This window comes from Aedes albopictus, chromosome 2, assembly GCF_035046485.1.
Source record: "Aedes albopictus strain Foshan chromosome 2, AalbF5, whole genome shotgun sequence".
In the NCBI taxonomy this organism is placed as follows: Eukaryota; Metazoa; Arthropoda; class Insecta; order Diptera; family Culicidae; genus Aedes; species Aedes albopictus.
The window spans coordinates 143062488-143086484 of NC_085137.1; the positions used below are offsets into that span (position 1 = coordinate 143062488).

Here is a 23997-nt window from a genome sequence, read left to right on the forward strand (position 1 = left end):
CAACATGCACATCCTTGCGTTGATCGGCTGCCACCCGCACAATGGTCAATGCACAATGGTCAATGTGCGAAGATCGCTCTCAATAGAAAACGGTGGAAGTGCTCATAGAACTCTAAGATGAGAAGCAGTCTTTGTCTTTACGTCAGGCAGGATTAAGACATTAAGAAAAATGAGAAAAGAAGAACATGAAAAAGCAAACACCTGCTTTACATGTTTCCCCAAGAACATTAACTAATCTTGCTACTCGGGAACAAAAAAAAAAACATTGTACTAGAATCACCCTAACTTCATGTAGTTGTGGAATATCCCATTTTACCCAATAAAAACTATCCCCTGCAGAATTAGATTATTAAACGATTCACAGTACTCAAATTTCTATCCGTATTCATTTAAATGACTAGTCAAGTCAGGCACATGAAACGGTTCGTTTTAATTAGCTAATTTAATGCCAATAAAACCCAAAACCAAAACTGAAACCGGCTTAACCGTCCCCTCGATCGCCGCCCAGTGCACCCCAATTGCGCCAGTCAGTAGTGGTCCTGCAAACAGATAATAACAAACTTGCATCCCCCTTTCAACCAACCAACAGACAGCCGCAATCGTCTGCTCAGCGGACGAGGAACCCCACGAATGCTAGCTCAGCTCAGCTCAGTATGCCCACAACATCCAACACCGACGACGGGGGAGGACGGAGGAGATATCCAATTCACTCAATTCAAAATATAAATCGTCACAACGGTGGACTCAGGTTTCTAGTTCTGTTTGAAACTTTGCCTCGACAAGACACGGTCGCCGTCGCGCGCGCGGATTTTTCTCTTTCTCCCTAGGAGTACGAACGAAATAGGTGATACTAACGAATATTGGTAATGCCTAATTTGCCGTTGGTTGTCGTCCGGGTATTGTGAGGGTGGTTCAGGTTTGGGACGTGTGCTGGAGATATAAATTAGTGATTAGTCGTTTTCGTGGACACATTCTCGATCGAAAACAGTGTCTAATCGCGCTTGAGTGGTGTCGCATGGTGCACGAGTGTAATAATTTATAACTGTCTCTAAATTGAAACTGTGTTCAGCGAAATGTCCTGGTTCGGAACAATCCATCGGTGTCGTTGAAGCACATCGTGACACTTCGGAACAACCAATTAATTACCAATTTATGTGCTCCGTGAGTGGAATGATTACTGATGGTGTGGCCGGTCAGACTGGCTAAGGTCATTGTTGCTGCCGCATGGATAATTCAAACTGGTTTGCTCATCTGCCTCGGCGCGGCATGCGCGGACACGAGGTTCAATGACAATGTGGAGCTATGGATCTTTGATTAGGATTCAATCGCCGTATTACACACACCTGCTGTAGAATTGATTTTCCGAAAATAACAACATTAGTGTTTCAGCACAAGGGTTCAAATAGTCGAACTTCTTCAATACCCACCCCTAGGATCGAAATGTGTTGTCGAAACGGCAATCGGTCAGTCGCTGTAGAAAGCTGTGTGTGTGCGTTGCCGTCTCGCGCAAAGTTGAATTGAATTTTTAAATTAAACTCAATTTAGAAAGGTTCTCCACACTGCAATTTGAAACGCGATTGTTCCACCTCTATGATGTTGGCGCACAGGGGGAAAAGTTTCCTGTAAAAGTTTAAAACAGGTCTACATCTTAATTTTTTTTTTTTCGTTGAACTCGACAAGCCTCGTTGGAAAAATTTACGATTCGTGCTGAAAAAAAAACTTTTTGCAACTCGTTACATAAATAACTATTAAGACACCTTCACCATGACATTTTGAGTAATGCCACTGTGCGTTTATAGCTATGGATTCTGCTGATCCGCGTGCTCCCAACTACATCTTCTTGAAGTCCTTGTCGTCAACATAGCCGCACCCGCACGTCAACGTATACGGAAACAACGCGTTGTTGGTGCTGCTCAGTAGGAGAAAAGAAATGGAGAATGTGATCTTTGCAGAAAAGTACATTCTACATACTTTAGGCAAACGCTAAGTTATTATTCAATTGAACGATCCCCCAACGACGACGATGACGGTGGTGACGCTGGCTATCACGACAGGCATCTCGGCGAGCATATTTCGTTGATATTTCTCTCCAGATGCTATATTCGGAGTCCGACAGACACTGCAGGGTGCCGGGGCAGGTAAAAATGGGCGAATGTGGTAGCAAGTGATAGCCGGAAGATGTTAGTTTGTTATACAGGCAAGTGATGGACGATAATTTGGTTAAGTCGGATGTGGAACATAACCGACGACATAATTCGTGATAATGCACTTAGGTCTTGTGACCTTGATCACAGAAGGAGTTTTGTGATTTTAACAACTGCATCAATTTTAGAAATTTATGTACGTTATTGAAGTTAATGTGATCATTACATATACATGTATTTGTTCCTAATGCTCGCCAAATTACGCTCCACCTGGTACACCCATTATGCTCTCTGCGTTCTACGCCTTCTTGTACCAACCGGGTCGGTAGCGAGCACCAACTTCGAAGGGTTGTTGTCCAGCATTCTTGAAACTCGCACTACCCTCAGTATCCTTCCGGGTTTGGCCACTTTCTGAATGCTGGGTCCACCGTAGAATGCAGCGAGCTCGAGGTTCACCCTTAGTCACCACACTCCGTTCTCCTGCACATCACCGAAGATCGTCCTTGGCACGTATCGTTCGAAAACTATGAGTGCTTGCAGGTCCTTCTCGAGCATGGTCCGTCTCTTGTGTCCGTAGAGGACCACCAGTCTCATAAGCATTTTGTACATGGTGCATTTGGTTTGGGGTGAATCTTTTTAGACCGCATCTTCTTCTGGAGTGCGTAATAGATCCAACTTTCACTGATGATGCGCCTTCAGATTTTACAACTCACATTGTTGTCAGTTGCCGGTAGGGATCCGAGGTAGACGAATTCCTTCACCACCTCGAAGTTACATATTTGCATCTATCGCGGCATTCCTACTTAGGCAGATCCGATGACGCATTCACTACCAGTCCGATCTTTGCTGCTTCGCAATTCAGGCGGGGGTACGGCTCTGCCCTCGTTCCAAATACCCTCACGATAATGTCTATGTCGTCACAATAGATCTAAAAACTGGTCACAGTGATTTATATACCCAACAAGGAATAAAAAAAAATGTCTATGTCGTCCGCGAAGCACACAAGTTGACCGGATTAAGTGAGAATCGTGCCCCGATTGTTGAGCCCGGCCCATCGCATTACACCTTTCAGAGCTAAGTTGAAAAGTAGGCATGAGAGTCCGTCACCTTGTCGCGTCGCAGCCCATCGTTGCTTTGAGTAGTCTGGCCGGTCTAGTCAGTTTCTCAGGAAAGCCGTTTTCGTCCATGATTTTCTATAGCTCTGTGCGGTCGATACTGTCGTATGCCATCTTGAATTCGATGAACAGGCGATGTGTTGAAACCTTTGTCGATCGGCCGTCGATGAAGCCGGCTGGACAACTTCCCACGAACTCATTTGTTCTAGGTGACAGACGACGTAAAATGATCTGGGATGCAAAATCTGCGAAATGGTGATGCTCTGAAGTTCTCACATTCCAAATGGTCGCTTACATACTTACAGGTCAAAATAAGGCCTGAGTGTCCTCTGCTGTACGTAGGAGTCCTCTCCTTTCGATTCGGTCACCGGTTCCGAACTCTGCAAAGAGTCCGCTGATCGTCCTCCACTTGATTCACCTAGCTCGCTGCGCACCACATATCTTCTTGTACCGGTCGGATTGCTCTCGAGAATCATTTCAATCGGGTTGCTATCCGACATGCTGATGACGTGACCCGCCCACCGTAGCCTCCCGATTTTCGCGATGTGGACGATGGTTGATTCTCTCAGCAGCTGATGCAGCTCGTGGTTCATTCACCTTCTCCAAGTCCCGTCTTCCATCTGCACTCCGCCGTAGATGGTACGCAACACCTTCCGTTCGAAAACTCAAAGGGCGCGTTGGTCCTCTGCACGTAGGGTCCATGTTTCGTGCCCATAGAGGACGACCGGTCTAATCAGCGTTTTGCAGATAGCTGACTTCGTGTTACGGCGAACTTCATTCGATCGTATAGTTCTGCGGAGTCCAAAGTAAGCACGATTTCCTGCCACAATGCATCTCTGAATTTCTCTGTTTCTGTCGTTATCGGCGGTGACTAGTGAGCCTAAGTACACGAATTCTTCAACCGTCTCGATTTCATCACCGTCGATATAAATTCGAAGTGGCGGGCGCGGTGATTCCTCCCTGGAGCTCTTTGCCATCATGTACTTTGTCTTCGTCACATTAATGACTAATCCGATTTGCCTGGCTTCACTCTTTAGTCGGATGTACGTTTCCGCCATCGTCTCAAATTTACGTGCAATAATATTAATATCATCAGCGAAACCAAGCAGCTGAACGGACTTCGTGAAAATCGTTCCACTCATGTTTATCCCCGCTCTCCTAATTACACCCTCTAAAGCAATGTTAAACATCAAGCACGAAAGATCATCACCTTGCCGTAACCCACTGCGAGATTCGAAGAGACTCGAGAGTGTCCCTGATACTCGAACTACGCACATCACTCGATCCATCGTCGCCTTGATCAATCGTATCAGTTTATCCGGAAATCCGTATTCGTGCATAATCTGCCATAGCTGTTCTCGGTCGATTGTATCATACGCCGATTTGAAATCGATGAACAAGTGATGTGTGGGCACGTTGTATTCGCGGCATTTCTGCAACACCTAGCGGATGGCGAACATCTGGTCCGTTGTAGCACGTTCACCCATAAATCCCGCCTGATAGTGCCCCACGAACTCTCTTGCAATCGGTGATAGACGGCGGCATAAAAATTGAGAGAGTATCTTGTAGGCAGCACTCAGTAGTGTGATCGCGCAATCCAACTTGTCGCCCTTTTTGTAGATGGGACACACGATACCTTCCATCCATTCCTCCGGTAATACTTCCTCCTCCCAAATCTTGGTAATGACCCAGTGTAGTGCTCTCACCAGTGCTTCTCCACCGTATTTTAGAAGCTCGCTTGGTAGTTAATCTGCTCCAGCGACTTTATTGTTTTTCAACCGGCCAACCTCCTCCTCAATCTCTTGAAGGTCAGGGGCCGGAAGTCTTTCGTGCTGTGCACACACTCCTAGATCTGTTACCACGCCACCTTCGGTACTTGCAACGTCGCCATTGAAGTGCTCATCGTAATGCTGCCGCCAACTCTCGACCACCTCACGCTCGCTCGTGAGAATATTCCCGTGATTATCTCGGCACATGTCGGCTTGTGGTACAAAGCCTCTGCGCGAGCGGTTCAGCTTCTCGTAGAACTTTCGTGTGTCCTTAGCGCGGTACAGTTCTTCCATCGCTTCGCGATCTCGTTCTTCCTACTGGCGCTTCTTCATCCGGAAGACTGAGTTCTGCCTGTTCCGCGCCTGTCTGTAACGTACCTCGTTCGCTCTCGTACGGTGTTGCAGCATTCTCGCCCATGTTAAATTCTCCTCGTTTTTCAACTGTTCACATTCGCCGTCGTACCAGTCGTTTCTGTGATTCGGAATCGCGAAGCCTAGTGCTGTAGCCGAGGTACTACCTATGGCGAATCGGATGTCCCTCCAGCCATCTTCAAGTGTAGCTGCGCCAAGCTGCTCTTCCGTTGGTAGGGCCACTGCTAACTGCTGCGCGTAGTCTTGAGCCATTTCTACGTTACGCAGCTGCTCGATGTTGGTCCGCGGCGTTCGACATCGACGCGTGGTGATAACTGTCGAAAGTTTTGAGCTCATGCATACAGCGACTAAGTAGTGATCCGAATCTATAATCGCACTGCGGTATGTGCGGACATTGGTTATATCCGAGAAAAAATTACCGTCGATTAGAACGTGCTCGATTTGGTTTTCTGTATGGTGGTCGGGTGATCTCCAAGTGGCTTTGTGGATATCTTTGCGAGGGAAGAAGGTGCTTCGGACTACCATACCACGGGAGGCTACAAAGTTTACGAATCGCTGGCCGTTATCATTCGATACGGCGTGCAGGCCTGATTACCGGTCTGTACATTTCCTCGCTTCCCATCTGCGCGTTCATGTCACCGAAAACGATTTTCACGTCACGCGGCGAGCAACTATCGTATGTTTGCTCTAACTGCGCGTAGAACGCTTCTTTCTCGTCATCAGGTCTCCCTTCGTGTGGGCAGTGGACGTTGATGATGCTGTAGTTGACGGTCCTTAACTCTTAACATGCACATCCTTGCGTTGATAGGCTGTCACCCGATCACACGTTGTCGCATCCTGTTCCTAGGTCATTGGTGGTGTCACAGCTTTGGTAGAAGGTAGAGGTGTGCGCCGCCGCGCCGCGCCGCGCCGATGAGAAATCGGCGTGCATCGGCGTGCGGCTCCCCAAGCCAACAAGAACCAAAAATACTATATTTTTTAAACGGGGATAGGTAAAGGGTGGAAAAAGTTTATGGTTATGTTGTTTGAAGCCGATCCAGGAAGCATCGGCGTGTCGGCGTGGCAAACGGCGGCGGCGGCGTGAAAACCGCACGCCGATCGGCGTATCCCTTCTCAGAAAGGCTACCATCATCAAAACCAAAAAATTTCTGCAGCAGCACATAGCTAGATGTCCATTTGTTGCAATCCAATCATTAGAAAGTAGTTTACTTTGTTCATAATTGTTTGAGAAGCCCCACGCCGATGCACGCCGATTTTACGCCGAATATTCGGCGCACACGTCTAGTAGAAGGTAGCCGCTCGATGCCTGCTTTTCCATACTTCCTGTCCAGTCCAACAAAGTTCCTGCAACGCCACGATGTCGAAATGTCCTGTCACATCCTGCGAAACCTAGTGACTTGCAATTCCATGTTCCAATTTTCCAATCGTAGTCCTTATTTCGTCGCGTGGGTCTATGCCGATTGTATCGAGTCGTATTTTCTCCTAAGTTATTCGCAATGGGGATTTTTACGGGTGGCTTATTAGGCCTACGCCAACACTCCTGTCTCGCCGGAGGGCCATCGTGCCAGTTCTGTTTAACGTCCCAGCCAACCCTGGAACGATCACTCTGATGAGGCTACTATCTTGGATCTAGCTGGGCGTGGTGCAGCGCTTCTTACTCAGCCGCTGGATGCCAGAACAGACGCTGTTTGAGCCGCACCTCCTTGGTGAACAGACGCTCGGGTTGTACCTCCTCAATCTAGCTGAAGTCAGAAGGACAACAGTGCCCAGGCTGCACTACAAGCTAAGCACACAACTCTTAGCTGGCAGCCTTTGTCATCGCTTGACTCGTGGACGCATGAGGAAAGAATTTGTGAGGACCAGAGCTATGTTGGACATTCTCCTTATCGACTCACCGTTTTGCAGCCCAACTTATACCGTATATTCAAAAATATCCTTTGAACAAAAATAAGTTTCATTTCGAACTGATCAATCAACTGTAAATGTCGTGCATACACTTATTTCTAAAAAAAAAATGAAACAAAAGATATTTTACTTGCATATTTTCTTGATATTTAGACAATGTGGATAATGTTGAAGTGTGGCTTCGACGTATGTATCGTTAATTGGATTAATGAAATGTTACCGGAACGTGTAATTTCGTTAAATCAGAATAGTTCAACCACATCGATCAAAAAAGTGAAAGGATGTGGTAAAGTATTTGGGAGATATTTTGGAAAGTAAATTGAAATGGAATTCACACTTACATTATGCCATAGAAAAAGCAACAAATGCACTGTGGATTAGTAAAAGAGGTTTGGGTAATAAATGGGGGCTGGGACCAGCTATGAACCATTAGATTTACACGGCTATCGTAAGACCCAGAATTACATATGTTTCATAGGTGTCACATCACCACATGTGATGTGATATGATCCCAACTAACATTTATTGTGAATGTAAACGTCAACAAAGCATCCTCAATACGGCTTGATGCTGAGTTACTGTGTTGTACATATGAACGCCAGCTTCTATGTAAGCCCTATACCAATAAATCTGGCGAACTTAATCTACATGTACAGTATCGGACAATAAAAATGCACCATAGTCGTTTTCCCATACAAAATAGTCAACTTTAGATTGCCACATCTCAGTTATCTCTCAACCGATTGTTTTCATTTTTCTGTGACGAACTACAAAACATTTCAATTCTCAAAAACTATTGAAAAAGTTTGGTGATAATTATTGATAAAAAAGTTACAGATAGGTTGGATTGTGACAATAAAAATGCACCAAGTCAAAAAGTTTTGTAGCAAAACCTCGTTACGTCATATCATTATGGTGTCTTCGGCAAATATGATTCTTGTGTAATGACGAATACATTTGCTGAAGAGACGAACATGATATGACTTCAGTATTTTTTGTTTTTTTTTTTTCAATAGTTTTTGAGAATTGAAATGTTTTGTAGTTCGTCACAGAAAAATGAAAATAATCGGTTAAGAGATACCTGAGATATGGCAATCTAAAGTTGACTATTTTGTATGGGAAAACGGCTTTGGTGCAATTTTATTGTCCGATACTGTATATGCTGTGTAAGCAGCTTCTATGCCACCAATTGATAGTTTTTTTCCCGGCTCCTATGTAACCACTAACTGAATAACATCTTGAGAAGGCGCTTTTTTAGCCTTTTCACAGTTGTTAAATAATAGTTATACGACATCCCCAAATTGATCGATTAAATATAATTAGGTTATGAATACCGCGACGCAATACATGTGACAACTGTTATTATCGCTTTCTAAATTGAATAATTAAAGTATTTACCGCTACTTGGAATCGAACTCCCGATCTCCGTATCCACTGGTCCCGATGATATCCTCGCTGCCACACTGCTATATATAAATAACAATGAAAATAGCCCGTTTTGTTTTACTCCAGACAAGGCTTCATAATTGTGCCACATGAAACCTTACCCAACTTCATCTTGCTGCAAAAGTTTGTGAAATGTCAAACGCGATAATGTTTACATTGAACAAGCTGTGTGGTTGCGCCAACAGGTTCTTCGTCACAACTTCTAGTTATATGGGCGGCCAGAAGTATTGATCCACTCTCTTCTTCAGAAGTTACGCGCAGTTCCTTCTCCAAAGTCCGATAATTTGCAATCACAGATCACATTTGGTCTAGCGGTTCAGAATGTTGTGGATCACATGAAAATCGCAAATTTAGCTGATCATTTGTGGAATCCCTCTTTACTCCACGAGTTAGTTGAGAAATTGCCCCCTCAGCTTAAAATGCAGTGGTCGTACCATAAAAGTAGGTGCGCTTATGTCAACCTGGCGGCATTTAGCGCATTCATGTCCGAGATAGTAGTGATGGCCTCGGATGTTACGCTTCCCATCGATAGCCTCGCAACTAGTTCCAAGCCGAGTAAAATTGGAAAGGAGAAACCGAAGCTGTACGTTCATACAGAGGACCAACAGGAAATAAAGTCGTCGTCAGTCAACGTAGGCAAACAGCTGAAGGAATCAGCGAATAGGACATGTCTGTATTGCGACAAACCAAGTCACGAGATAGCAGATTGTATGCAGTTTAAGGCACTTGACATTGAGGGTAGATGGAAAGCTGTGAAGCTGAAGAACTTGTGCCGAAGTTGTCTTGTGCCTCATCGTCGATGGCCCTGTCGTGCTAGGAAGGAATGCGGCGTAGATGGGTGCAAAACATTTCACCATAAACTTCTGCGCTCCTTTGCAAGTCGTCCGCTGGGAAACACCAAAGTGGCTGAAGCTTCACAATCCACCGTGGATCCAAAAATTGTAGTGCACAACAATCTACACAATTCGATGACATACTCGCTGTTCCGGTATATACCGGTAACCATCCACGGTAACGGTCAGCAGGTCAAAACCTACGCTTTCTTGGATGACGGGTCTTCCTCTACGCTTCTTGAATCCGGCATCGCAAAGGCGCTGGGTATTCACGGTCCTACGGACGGCTTCTGTTTAAGTTGGACTGGAAATATATCGAGAGAGGAGAAGGAATCGCAACGAATCAGTATTGTCATCAGCGGTGAAAGCAAGAAGTTTAAACTCCACAACGTCCGAACAGTACAGGCTCTTCGGCTGCCGAGACAGACTACGTGCTACGATGAGTTGCAGCGTTCCTACCATCACCTAAAAGGTTTGCCAGTTCGTAGTTATGCGGATGCTGCCCCTGGTATCATCATCGGAATCGAACATGTCCGACTGCTAACTTCGCTGCGTCTACGAGAGGGAAAAGACAACGAGCCAGTTGCTACGAAAACACGCCTCGGTTGGTGTATCTTCGGGAAGAGCTCGGATAGTAGTACAGTCATAGAACAGCTGAATCTCCATTTGGACGGCGAACTTGGAAATAGAGAACTACATCAGTGGATGAAACAATTTTTCGCAGTTGAGGAATCCAGTGTTACAGTAAAACCAGAACCCAAAAAAGACACACGAGCGCGTGAAATCATGGAAGCAACAACTCGACGGGTGAACGGTGCTTTCGAAACGGGACTGTTATGGAGGTTCGATCACATCCGCTTCCCGGACAGTTACCCAATGGCAGTGAGACGGCTGAACGCTTTGGAAAAACGGTTGAGTAAGGATCCAATACTTAAAGTGAAGGTGAGAGAGCAGATTGCAGACTATGAGGCCAAGGGATATGCTCATCGAATTACACCTGAGGAGCTGCAGTCTACGGAACCATCTAGAGTCTGGCATCTACCATTGGGCGTTGCACAGTGGAGCACCTAGTACATCAAAACTGATCAAAATTATTTTGACGCATTTTCGAAACCCAAATTAGTAATGAAACGTATTTCATAGTTTTCGTTTTTTTTTTATTTCGTCATTAGGGTGACCAATTTTATGATTGTAAAATTCAAGATTTTTCGAAACTAAATTTTTTCAAAAAATCACAACTTTTGAACCAGTTGACCGATTTTAAACTTCTTTTTTTTGCTTGAAATTCTAGTTTTCAGCAAAAACACGTTCAGAGGGCCAAATAGTGTTTTAGGGCAAATAATATCATATAATAATATAATTATCACGATTTTTTCAAAGTGTTGCAACTTTTGAAATCGGAAACATCCGGAAGGTTTTCTTTTTGCATTTGAAAGAGGAACAATAGTTTTATCATACACTAAACGCAGATTTTCCGGAAACAGCCGGAAAATCAACTTATTTCATTTTGAATGTACGGTAAAGGATTCCATCAAATATTTTGTTCAATTTTTTCATATATTGTGTGTAAATTCAACGTCAATTTACTTTACTATTACTTTAGAGCTTTTAGTAGAACTTGTTACTTCAGACTCTAGTTTAATTTAAAAACGCTTCACTAATACTTCACTTTTGCAAAAGAAAATAAAAAATGAATAACTCTTTTAAAGAAAAACTAGAAAGGACGAGCAAATTCCTTTTAATTCTACTACTGTGCTTATCTTCGGACAGATAGGCCTATTTCGTCTGTGACTTACAGACTTCTTCAGTGTCAAGTGCTCGACTGAAGAAAACCTCGCATTCGTTGTGGTATTTATACTAGGAGTGTATGTGTAGGTACGTGTGTGGGTAAAAGTGTAGGTATAAAAATGTAGGTACAAAATTGTAGGTACAAAATTGTAGGTACAGATTTGTAAAAATGGGGTGTATCTACCTGTTAGAAAACAGGGTGTCAATAATAAGATACATAAAGCTAGGAAAATTCCTACCGATTTGGTAGGTAGTCAATTGGTGTTTGTTGTGTTATTTTTTTCCTGCCGATTTGGTAGGTAGTCAATTTGTGTTTTGTGTATTGTGTAATGTTTTGTGTTGTTAGGTAAAAATTTAAACATCCACGTGTACCCATTGCCCTGATCCTTGTTAAGTAGTTTTTTATTGTTTTGTTTGTAAATTTCTAAACTTTCTGCAACATCAAGTTTCCATGGGTTTGTAATGTGTCGTAAGAGTTTAATATTTGAAGTATTCAAAAAATGTCCTTCATTGAAAATATGTTCAGCAACTTTAGATTTAAAATGATGAATGAGTCCCTTGTCTGTGTCTTTGTGTGCTTTTGATACTTCCGTTATGTGTTCTTTGAATCGTGTGTTGAGTGTGCGTTTTGTTTGTCCTATGTATATTTTGTCACAGTGATTACATGTTACTTTGTAAACACCAGATTTTGTTAAGTTGTCCAACGGGTCTTTCGTAGATCCTAAGAGAGTTTGAAGTTGGTTAGCTTTGCTTGTGAAAACTAATTCAAAACCAAACTTTCTGAGAATTGGTCGGAGTTTTTTGGTGTCATTGTTGTAGTTCACAGTTATCCGTTTAAGTGTAGGTTCTGTCCGTGTCAGTGTAGTCAAAGAACGTCTGTATTGTTGTTGTGTCTTTTTGTTGATGATCTGTTGTATTGTTTGTTTTGTGTAACCGTTCAACTGTGCTGTTTCGAAAATGTAATTAAGTTCTTTCGTTTTTCCTGTTTCACTAAGTGGAAGTGTCTGCATTCGGTGTATCATGTGATTGAAGGATGCAATTTTGTGTTGATGTGAGTGATTTGATGAATTTGGAATAGTGCGTTGAGTGTGTGTCGGTTTTCTGTAAATTTCGAAGGAAAGTTAGGAAGCGTCATAAGAAGCCTGAAAGAATCTAACCCTTCATTGCCAAGAATAAAAGGACTTCCCAAAGTTCATAAACCTGGAAATGAAATGCGTGAGATTGTTTCAGCCATTGGTTCACCTACACACAAAATTGCCAAATATTTAGTACAAGAATTCCAAAACATGCCTAAAAAATTTCACAGTAGATCTGTCAAGAATTCCGAACAATTCACAGAACTAGTACAGAATTTATCCGTTAACGACGATGAAATTTTAGTTTCATTCGACGTTAAATCACTATTTCCAAGCATTCCAGTTAAAGAGGCCATTAACCTACTAGAAGATTGGCTTCTGAACCAATATGAAGATTCAAATTCAGATTGGATTAAGAAAGTTCGTACATACATCAAATTAACCAAACTTTGTATGGAAGAAAATTATTTTTCGTTCAGAAATGAAACCTACAAACAACTTAATGGTGCCCCCATGGGCAATCCACTTTCTCCATTTTTAAGTGAAATTTTCATGGCAAATTTGGAAAAACGCTTAGAAAACAACAAACAGCTTCCTGAAGTCTGGTGGAGATACGTTGACGACGTGTTTAGCATTGTTAAGAAACATCTTTTACCTGAAATCTTGAACAATATCAATAATGCACACAAAAACATCGAATTCACTTGTGAAATTGAACAGAACAACCAACTACCATTTTTGGACATACTCATCGTAAAACAAGAATCAACACTTTCCTTCGAAATTTACAGAAAACCGACACACTCAACGCACTATTCCAAATGGGGCACGTTCGTTGTAGTACTAGATTTGTAGTAATGAGCTGAATTTTAGTATGGTGAGAAGGTCAATTCTCCGTTTCTGTAATAAAATGGTGCAAAAATCGTGGGTATTATGATTCCTTGTCTAATTTGATGCTGTTTGAGCAAAACTTTGGATAACTATGTTGTTTATGTTGCAAGAAATGAAGAAAACAACAACACTGTTGCCCAAAGTTTTGCTCAAACAGCATCAAATAAGGCAAGGAATCATAATACCCACGCTTTTTGCACCATTTCATTACAGAAACGGAGAATCGACCTTCTCACCATACTAAAATTCAGCTCATTACTACAAATCTAGTACTTCACCGATCTGTTCTATTCATCAAATCACTCACATCAACACAAAATTGCATCCTTCAATCACATGATACACCGAATGCAGACACTTCCACTTAGTGAAACAGGAAAAACGAAAGAACTTAATTACATTTTCGAAACAGCACAGTTGAACGGTTACACAAAACAAACAATACAACAGATCATCAACAAAAAGACACAACAACAATACAGACGTTCTTTGACTACACTGACACGGACAGAACCTACACTTAAACGGATAACTGTGAACTACAACAATGACACCAAAAAACTCCGACCAATTCTCAGAAAGTTTGGTTTTGAATTAGTTTTCACAAGCAAAGCTAACCAACTTCAAACTCTCTTAGGATCTACGAAAGACCCGTTGGACAACTTAACAAAATCTGGTGTTTACAAAGTAACATGTAATCACTGTGACAAAATATACATAGGACAAACAAAACGCACACTCAACACACGATTCAAAGAACACATAACGGAAGTATCAAAAGCACACAAAGACACAGACAAGGGACTCATTCATCATTTTAAATCTAAAGTTGCTGAACATATTTTCAATGAAGGACATTTTTTGAATACTTCAAATATTAAACTCTTACGACACATTACAAACCCATGGAAACTTGATGTTGCAGAAAGTTTAGAAATTTACAAACAAAACAATAAAAAACTACTTAACAAGGATCAGGGCAATGGGTACACGTGGCTGTTTAAATTTTTACCTAACACACACAAAACATTACACAATACACAAAACACAAATTGACTACCTACCAAATCGGCAGGAAAAAATAACACAACAAACACCAATTGACTACCTACCAAATCGGTAGGATTTTTCCTAGCTTTATGTATCTTATTATTGACACCCTGTTTTCTAACAGGTAGATACACCCCTTTTTTTACAAATCTGTACCTACAATTTTGTACCTACAATTTTGTACCTACATTTTTATACCTACACTTTTACCCACACACGTACCTACACATACACTCCTAGTATAAATACCACAACGAATGCGAGGTTTTCTTCAGTCGAGCACTTGACACTGAAGAAGTCTGTAAGTCACAGACGAAATAGGCCTATCTGTCCGAAGATAAGCACAGTAGTAGAATTAAAAGGAATTTGCTCGTCCTTTCTAGTTTTTCTTTAAAAGAGTTATTCATTTTTTATTTTCTTTTGCAAAAGTGAAGTATTAGTGAAGCGTTTTTAAATTAAACTAGAGTCTAGGGGTCGCAGTACCGACCACTTTTGATGAGTACCGGTATTTCGGTACTGAGGCTCACAGTACCGGTAGTACCGGTAAAATACCGGTACTAGAAAATTTTCACTTAATTGAAGAGTAATATATTTTGTACAACAAAATCTACCATTTACCAGACATTTGTGGTTTCCGGTTTTCAGGAATGTCATAAAATCAAACCCTGAAATTCTAAATTGAACAAAAACTATTCATTGATAAAAAGGCAGAAAGAAATGAGTTGTATGAAACTGTTTTTAGAGCTATTGTTTAGCTTCTGAGCAGTTTCATAGCCAGTATCTAAGGCAGTCTAAAATAAAACAGGAACAACCTTACATATAGCAAAATCATAGATAGGTGCTAGGTGAAGACAGATAAATATTTAACTGATTTTTTTCCTTGATTCCTTCTAAAAACTGAAGAAAAACAAGAAGCCCTAAAATCTAACAAGTTTTATTCAAAGCTAGTAAATCGGTTTCCAATATTCAATGTTCAATAAACCAATCATTGCTATGATATCTTGGATTTGCAGAAAAGGTTTTATATATGAACCGTTTGTTTGTCATAATACTTGGTTTTAAATGTTTTAGAATATTTCCATTGCATATTGGCTATACTAATGACCGGATTACAACGCCTCGGGAGAGATTTCCCAGTACCGAAAGTACCGGTACCAAGGCTCAGTCAGTACCGGTATCTCGGTACCAAAAATTAGTCGGTAATACCGGGATCCCTACATCCCTACTAGAGTCTGAAGATGAAACGTCAATTTGTTTGAGTTTCAAATTAACAGAATAACAACATTAACCTTCTTTAACAAACTGCATCGTTGAATTGATTGACTATCAATTTCATTCACTTTGTACGGTCAAAACTAGCACGCGCTGTGAGTTATATCAAAGAAAACGGCCAAACTTCAGCTTCACTTAACCTCTTCTGATAAGCGTAAACAAAACATTTGGACACTGCTTAGCTGTCAAACGATTACACGATAACTACACTTAGCAAAAACACAACGGAAAACCCAATTACTTCATTTTGAGTTTTTCCACTTATGATCAGGTTTTGATGTGATTTACTCCAATGTGCGTTGTACAGAATCCAAAAAAGCCGGCCAAGGTGAGACTGATATGGGATGCCAAGGCTAGAGCTGGAGGAGTATCGTTCAATGACATGCTGCTTAAAGGTCCAGACCTTCTAGTGGCACTGATGTCAGTTCTACTACGCTTCAGACAGAGGAACATTGCCATTGTTGGCGATATAAAGGAGATGTTTCATCAGATCCGCATCCGTGATGAAGACAGACAGTCACAACGTTTCCTGTTCAGACCACATTCAGAATCGCCACCGCAGATCTATGTGATGGACGTTGCCACCTTCGGGGCTACATGTTCTCCCAGTTTGGCGCAGTTTGTGAAGAATGAAAATGCGAAACAGTTTGCCGAAACTTCTCCCAGGGCTGCTAAAGCAGTGACAGACAACCACTACGTGGACGATTTTCTGGACAGTGTGGATACGGAAGAAGAGGCTGTGACACTGATCAACGAAGTAAAATACATCCACTCCCAGGCAGGATTTGAAATTCGCAATTTCTGCTCCAACTCAACTGAAGTTCTTGAGAGAATTGGCGAACGCGGTGCACCACAGGAAGTTTCAATGAATCTGGATAAGTCTTCAGAGTCCGAACGTGTACTGGGTCTAGTCTGGAAGCCTGCCAAAGACATTTTTACCTTTGATTTGAGCAGTATCAACGAAGAGATCAGAACGCTGGTTACTAGTTCGACGATGCCCACCAAACGTCAAGTTCTGCGAACTGTAATGTCCTTGTTTGATCCGCTGGGATTGATTTCCCACTTTGTCGTACACGGGAAAATTCTCATGCAGCAGATTTGGAGATCTGGTACGGATTGGGATGAAGCGATTCCAGAAGAACTACAGGAAAGGTGGATAAGTTGGTGTCAGTACATGCAGCGGCTGGAGGAAGTAGCAGTGCCGCGCTGTTTCTTCAAGGGTGTCGATCCTTCCACAATCGAAAATGTGGAAGCTCATTTGTTCGTGGATGCGAGTGAAGTTGCTTGTGCAGCAGTCCTCTATCTTCGTATTGTCGATAACGGAGAACCCTGATGTGCGCTTGTTGCAGCTAAAACGAAGGTTGCTCCCTTAAAACCACTTTCTGTGCCTCGTCTTGAGCTCCAATCAGCGATGATAGGAACAAGGTTGCTAGACTCGGTCCTGACTTCGCTGGACATCCAGATCACTAAGCGCTATCTCTGGTCTGATTCATCTACTGTACTGTGTTGGTTACGATCCGATAGCCGACGTTATCATCAGTTTGTGGCATTTCGTGTGGGAGAGACAACCAGCGTTGATGAGTGGCATTACGTGCCTTCCAGACTGAACGCGGCGGATGCGGCTACTAAGTGGAAGGACGGACTAAGTTTTGACCCGGAGAATCCATGGTATAAAGCACCAGAGTTCCTATTCAGACCACCAGAGCAGTGGCCAGTAGAGCCTTCTCGTAAAGTGGAGACAGACATCGAGCTACGCGCAACTTTCCTGTTTCACAGCACTATCCTGCAACCGCTCATCTGATGGAATCCCAGCGCAGTCAACCGATCGACCGGACACAAACCCGTCCCGGGATTCGCGTGATATTGAAAATATGAATAACACGGACTGTTTACAAACGACGTCTATTTACAACAGCGGACTAGTACGGACTGGAGAAAAAACAAACATTCATCGTCAGAATACAAATTAGCACTTATGCTTCGTCGATTGTTACACTCACAAACTCATATACTCATGGACTCTCACAAACTCATATACTAGCTATCTCACCAGGGGGCTGGCACTACTCGACTCCAACACTCCTCCTTAGTGCAGCCCCTCTACCATAATGAACTACATACAAAAGTTTTGCTCCTCCTGGCTCGAAACCTCCGTTAAGCCTCCGTCAAGTAGTACAACCCTTCGCTTTTCTCACCAACTGCAATGACTGTACTACCATCCAAGATTCGGCAATTCGTTGAACTAAACACCACAGTATACCCTTCATCGGTGATACGGCTGACGGACAGTACGTTGCCGGACAATTCAGGCACGTACAGGAGCTCCTTCAGCTTCATGTCAACCGGCTTTCCATCTAATCCACGCCCGAAGATTCTTCCTTGCCCTCTTCCTTTGGTCGTCACTGTTCTGCCATCTGCCAACGTAACCTTCTCATTCCACAACATTTTTCTGACCAAGCTTCCTTCCGAACCAGTCATGTGCTTAGTACAACCAGTATCCAAAATCCACTTTTGCCTTGTCAACGCTCTTCCGGTTGTCGTCGTGGTCGTCCTAAAGCACACTCCTCCTATAGTACCACTTCCTCCTGGTTCCGGATGCTGGACAATCATCGACTCCACTTGATCCTGCTTGCTCTTCATTTTTGGTCTTACTTCTTCTTGCAATACTAGACAGTTTCTCCACACATGGCCTTTTTCTTTACAATGATGACACACCCGTACATTTCTTCGATATTCCAAAAAAGTGGTTGCTTTCATCGCTTTCTCTTGCACGTTGTTACGGTTTTCGCTTTCACTTTTTCTACGCCATTCATCCAGTAGCTTCCCCTTTATATATTCCACTTTCAAGTCCTCTTCCGGACGACCTTCGAGTGCAGTAACTAGTGGATTATATGACTTCGGCAAACTGGACAAAATAATCGCCCCGACCAAATGTTCTTTCAACGCTTCACCCATTCTTGATAAACGATGAACAAGCTTTTCCACTTCCACCAGATGACTGGACATACTCGCTCCTTCGACCAGGCGTAACGAACACAGTTTCCGCAAAGCATTAATCTTGTTCGTCAATGAACCCCGTTCGTGATATCCTTTTAGCACATCCCACATCTCTTTTGCACAAACGGTTCCCATAATATGGCGTAACTGGCTATCTTCCAGTGCTAATCCTATCATAGCTCGAGCCTTCTCGTCTTTCCGTATCCATGCTGACGTTATATCCTCTACTTCGGGCTTAGGGTTCTTCACAATCGTCCACAAGTCTTCCCTCATGAGCATTAGCTCCATCCTAAACCGCCACGTACTCCAGTTGAAGTCATTCAACCGATCAAAAGTTATCTTCGTTTCATCCATATTTCTCAACAGTTACTACTTTACGCCGACAAAAAAAAAACACCTCTTTGAACCACTGTGTAGCTTTCCTTGCGATTGCATACCGCTTAGTAAAATGTATTCTCCTTGCTACCGCTACACTTCAGTCAACACATCAAAATAGCACTTACTAGTCCGTCACACACACGTCTGCAGAGATAAAAATATTTTCCGCAACACCATCGGCGTAATGGTGGCTATACTTCGTCATCAAAAAACCTTCACTCCGTACCGTCCCTAGTTGATCGTTTCGTTTTTAATCGTCCTACAACCAACAGCACCTTTCCCGGCATAAACAATGTCTTCTAGCCTTGCTTCTAAACCTGCTATTCGACAGCAGCATTTAGGTGTACCCACCGGGGGAAAAATCGTTCGGAATCATTCACTTCAATTCACATTTAAATGCCTCTCAGAACAGAGAACACTTTTAATTCATTATTTTCACGAAATCTGGGCCATAACCTGATGGAATCCCAGCGCAGTCAACCGATCGACCGGACACAAACCCGTCCCGGGATTCGCGTGATATTGAAAATATGAATAACACGGACTGTTTACAAACGACGTCTATTTACAACAGCGGACTAGTACGGACTGGAGAAAAAACAAACATTCATCGTCAGAATACAAATTAGCACTTATGCTTCGTCGATTGTTACACTCACAAACTCATATACTCATGGACTCTCACAAACTCATATACTAGCTATCTCACCAGGGGGCTGGCACTACTCTACTCCAACATCATCGACGTCTCAAGATTCTCTAATTGGAACCGACTACTGAGGACTACAGCTACCGTTCTGCAGGCAGTACGACGATTCAAAGGGGAAAAGGCGTCTAAACCGAACCGTTTGACACAGAAGGATTTGTATGATGCCGAAAATCTCCTGTGGCGACAGGTACAAACTGAAACGTATCCAGACGAGTATGCTGTTTTACAACGCAACTTATCGGAACTCGATTGCCCTGTATCAATTCCAAAGTCCAGCCCTCTGTATCGACTGTCCCCCTTTATCGACGAAACCGGTGTCATCAGAATGAACAGTAGACTCAGCGCAGCCCCTGCAGATGCGAAGTACCCGATTCCACTACAGAAGATGCATCATGTAACGTACCTTGTTGTTGACGATTATCATCGACGATTTCTACATGGAAATGGAGAGACAGTTTGCAACGAGATACGTCGGCTCCGCATATGGGAGGATCGTGGGAGCGCATGGTGCGCTCAGTAAAGACAGCAATGACAGCGATAATAGAACACCCACATTCTCCAAGCGATGAGGTGCTACAGACAGTCATCACAGAAGCAGAGTCGGTTGTCAACTCCAGGCCCCTGACCTATATTCCACTGGAGTCTTCAGAACAGGAGGCCTTAACGCCGAACCACTTTCTCCTTTACGGAACCAAGGGTGTCAATCAACCAGCCAGTTCTTTGAATACCGTCGGAAGCAGTTTACGTGACAGTTGGCGTTTGGCGCAGTTCTTGGCGGATCAGTTTTGGCGTCGATGGATTCGTGAATACTTGCCAACCATCGCGAGACGTACTAAGTGGTTCGAGTCAGTCAAGCCGTTAGAACCAGGGGATCTTGTACTTGTCATCGATGAGGGTAAGCGGAACGGTTGGATTGTGGAGGTGACTACGGCAGTAGATGGACAAGTCCGGCGTGAAGTTGTGCAGACGAAGAACGGTTTAGTAAGTCGACCCGCAGTCAAACTGGCGCCTCTGGACCTTCGGACATCTGGACGGTCCGGAACTACACGGGCGGGGGTATGTTGCGAAACCACTGGGCATATTTGCGCGGCAGCTGAGTGAGTTCAGTACCACCCCAGATGACAGCCGTATGATCATAGACGTCGAGCAGCAGACAGCGTGGCGAACTGTCATATGGAGCATAAACTGTGTGGAATGAGAAGAACTAAAGACTTGCTCTCGTGTGTGAACTTAAGTTGTATTGTAATACTAAGTGAATTTATTAAAAGGACTATTAAGATATTATTCGTAAGCGGCATACTGTGAGAAAACATTCCAATTATTTGAATTGTTCTTAAACCTAGGTGAATTGCAAACATACATTTTTCTTACATGCTAGTTAAAACTTAATCCTAAACTTATCCTAGATAAAATTATTAGTACGGTGATCAGTAATTAGTACGGCAGTTAGTTTATGATTAATCAGTATTTCATGCAAGTAAGTTATACGCGTTAAATAGTAGAATTTAAATCTGATGAATTTGTTGTACCTAGGACAAACACACACATACACACACAGAGGGACACATAATTTCGGATAAAAAACTAAAAGGAAGAAAACGAAAATGTAAGTACACAATGAACTGGCTAAAATTGAAAGTTTATAACTAGACTAAATATATTTCAGCTATGAAGCTGCGTGTTAGCTGCTATCAAAATCGTTTCCCTTCCCGTTCCGAACACTAGCTGTAAACTATTATCACAGACAAACAGACGTAATACTTCGAACATGTTTCGATTCACATTATAGTCACGGCAACATATTTGCCCATTGCTAAAAGGACTATGTTTGGCCGACCACCAACTAGGCAAACGTCAAACTCGAACAAAAACTATGCGAGCACCACGGTTGGCCAGTTGGCCAACTATAAAAATTTTAAATAGTCCGTTAAATCGATGCACGATGGGAATCATCAGAGTGTTACGTCTGTTTGTCTGTGCTATTATCATTAACAATAGATATCAAACGTAATGGCCATACGATCTTATGAATATGCATCACCATTTTAATGAGAAAACTGTCTTTTGTAAACTCAACTAAACAATCTATTTCGCCTTAAGATACGACACCAAGTTGTGAATGGAGCCCACCAGCCCTTTTCGATCCAAACAGCTATCGAACTTTGATTGCATTAGCTCCCCCGAGTCGGAGTGTGCCCCAAATTACATCACTTTTGAACAGTGATTAGCATAATTATACGGCGGCAATCAATCGTGGCAGAGAGGCTGCCGTTACGTGCCTGGAGGGGTAAGACACACAACCAATCCACAGAATCGAACAGAAGTCAATCACCACCGTATAGATAGCCGCGACAGCCAGCACGGTTTTAGAGTTCTTGCGTCTCCACGTCGCGTCCATTGCAATCCTGTTACGGTTTCATGGCTTTGGTCCATAAATTAGATTCGGTTGAGGTTGTTTTTGTTTTGACCGAATCATGTTCTCCATATCTTTCTTCGCAGCCAGTGCCAGTGGGGTAAACAAGAACCAGCAGTATGTAGTATTTGGTAGGTAGGTAGCGCTTCTGGTTCGGACAGCTGAGTCATCGCTTGCAGCTCATTTACGCGCGCTGCACAGAAGTGGGTCGAAAATTGCCGAGATTTACGCGATGGAAACTTTGATTTTAAATTGAATTTTCATCGTTGGGTAATCAGGCATTGATCATGAAAATGAAGTGCTGGCAATGGAAGAATGCTTTAGCTGACCTTCGTTCTGGTGACGTTGGTTGAAATAAGTGTTGGCCGAGTAGGATTCTACGCCCCATTGTTCGGCTGCCTTAATTTACTCGAAATAGTACAGTTTTCCGACTTGAGCAACTACCCTATCGAATGTTGAAGATTTGTTATCAACGCTTTCTGACAATAGTAGTTCCGACAGCTTCCGACGATCCATTTATTTTGCGAGACAGCACAAGTGACCGATAAACCCTGCGACGGCATCCCAAGTGATTTATGCATGGAAAGCAAACTTTTCCAGTTGCATCAATTTCTCTTTCTTCCTTACAGCGATAAATCCGACAGTGAAACTCCTAATAGCTCAGTGGAAATGATGCAACTTTCGGTACCAATATAGTGCAGAGAGAATAAAAAAAACTAACAGACATCATCATAACAGTGCGCGAGGGAAACAATAGTGCGATAAATTGCGATGAGAAAAAAGTACGTTACGCGAGCGGGTGGCAGAAGTAAGATGACTCCGGGCCAGCTACTTCCCCTGCTCCTGGTGATGGGTGCCAGCTACTGTGCTGCCACGGCAGAAAGTGATGTTTCATCGGCTTTGAATAAAGATTACGTAGGCAAGAACATCTTACCGGACCTGAGCGCGATCAGTTTGGAGTCGGTGCCCGAGCCCCATCGGCAGGCAGCGGAGCAGTTCAAAGCCCTTTGGGACGAGCATCTGACCGGGGTGAAAGACTATGACGTCGTTAAAGGTAAGTGTTTCTCAAAGTCATGCTTTCCAATTGGGCAATTTTTCGATCGTTCTATCTTGCGTATCTAGAAATATTCCTAACTTCAATTGAGCGTTTGATTGCGAGGTAATTGAATTACTGTAAAATGGGGTAACTTTGAAGGGTTTCAGCACATTCTTCAATTTTTATTCTGCGCAATACTTTGCTGCTCAACATAAATACATATTATGACCATTGATAGATAATACAGTAAGAACCCGATTTTGTCAGCCCTCTGTTTCGTATACCCTCGATTTTGTCAGCTATTTGACCCAATTTTGTCAGCCTTTTTTGAAATAGAAAAACAAAAGTGTTTTTAACTCAGCATTGCTATTTTCTCATCAATATTAATTCAGTTGATGTCTTTTGGCGTCACATAAAAATTATGCAATGAACAAATCTCGTGTAACTTTTGATAACGGCCAATTTTTTTTTGCAAACTAACACATTTATACCGTTTTAGCATAGACTAATTTCAAGACCTCGATGTACCAAAGAAAACCATTAAATTTTCTGTGTCCAGTCCGGTACCCAATAAATATTCATTACCGTGTATTTTTTTTCGTGTAAATTGCCTTTTGTGTAAATTATATTTAGCGTGTTACATCGATCTGGCAGCTCTGACAGTAAGGGACTAAACATAAATTACGTAAGTGGGTACCGAGGAGTGTGCACAATCTGCGAACGTGGCTGCGGAAAAAATCGCGACCATGACGTGGCGTAACGTTCTAATTGGGACACAGTCAGTGCTGAAAATTTCATTTCGT

At 42.8% G+C, this 23997-nt stretch overlaps 1 protein-coding gene across 7 annotated transcripts in view; it reads left to right on the top strand.

The window, feature by feature from the left end:
* Nucleotides 1–23997, top strand: part of LOC109398535 (uncharacterized) — an 81828-nt gene that overhangs the window by 8798 nt on the left and 49033 nt on the right. For 2 of the 7 annotated variants that reach the window (XM_062850571.1, XM_029858654.2), the window contains exon 2: nt 22788–23212. In XM_062850571.1, coding sequence (XP_062706555.1) covers nt 22930–23212 — 283 coding nt within the window. In that variant the 5' untranslated portion in view covers nt 22788–22929. The other 5 variants (XM_029858650.2, XM_029858651.2, XM_029858653.2 and 2 more) reach the window with 5 other exon arrangements.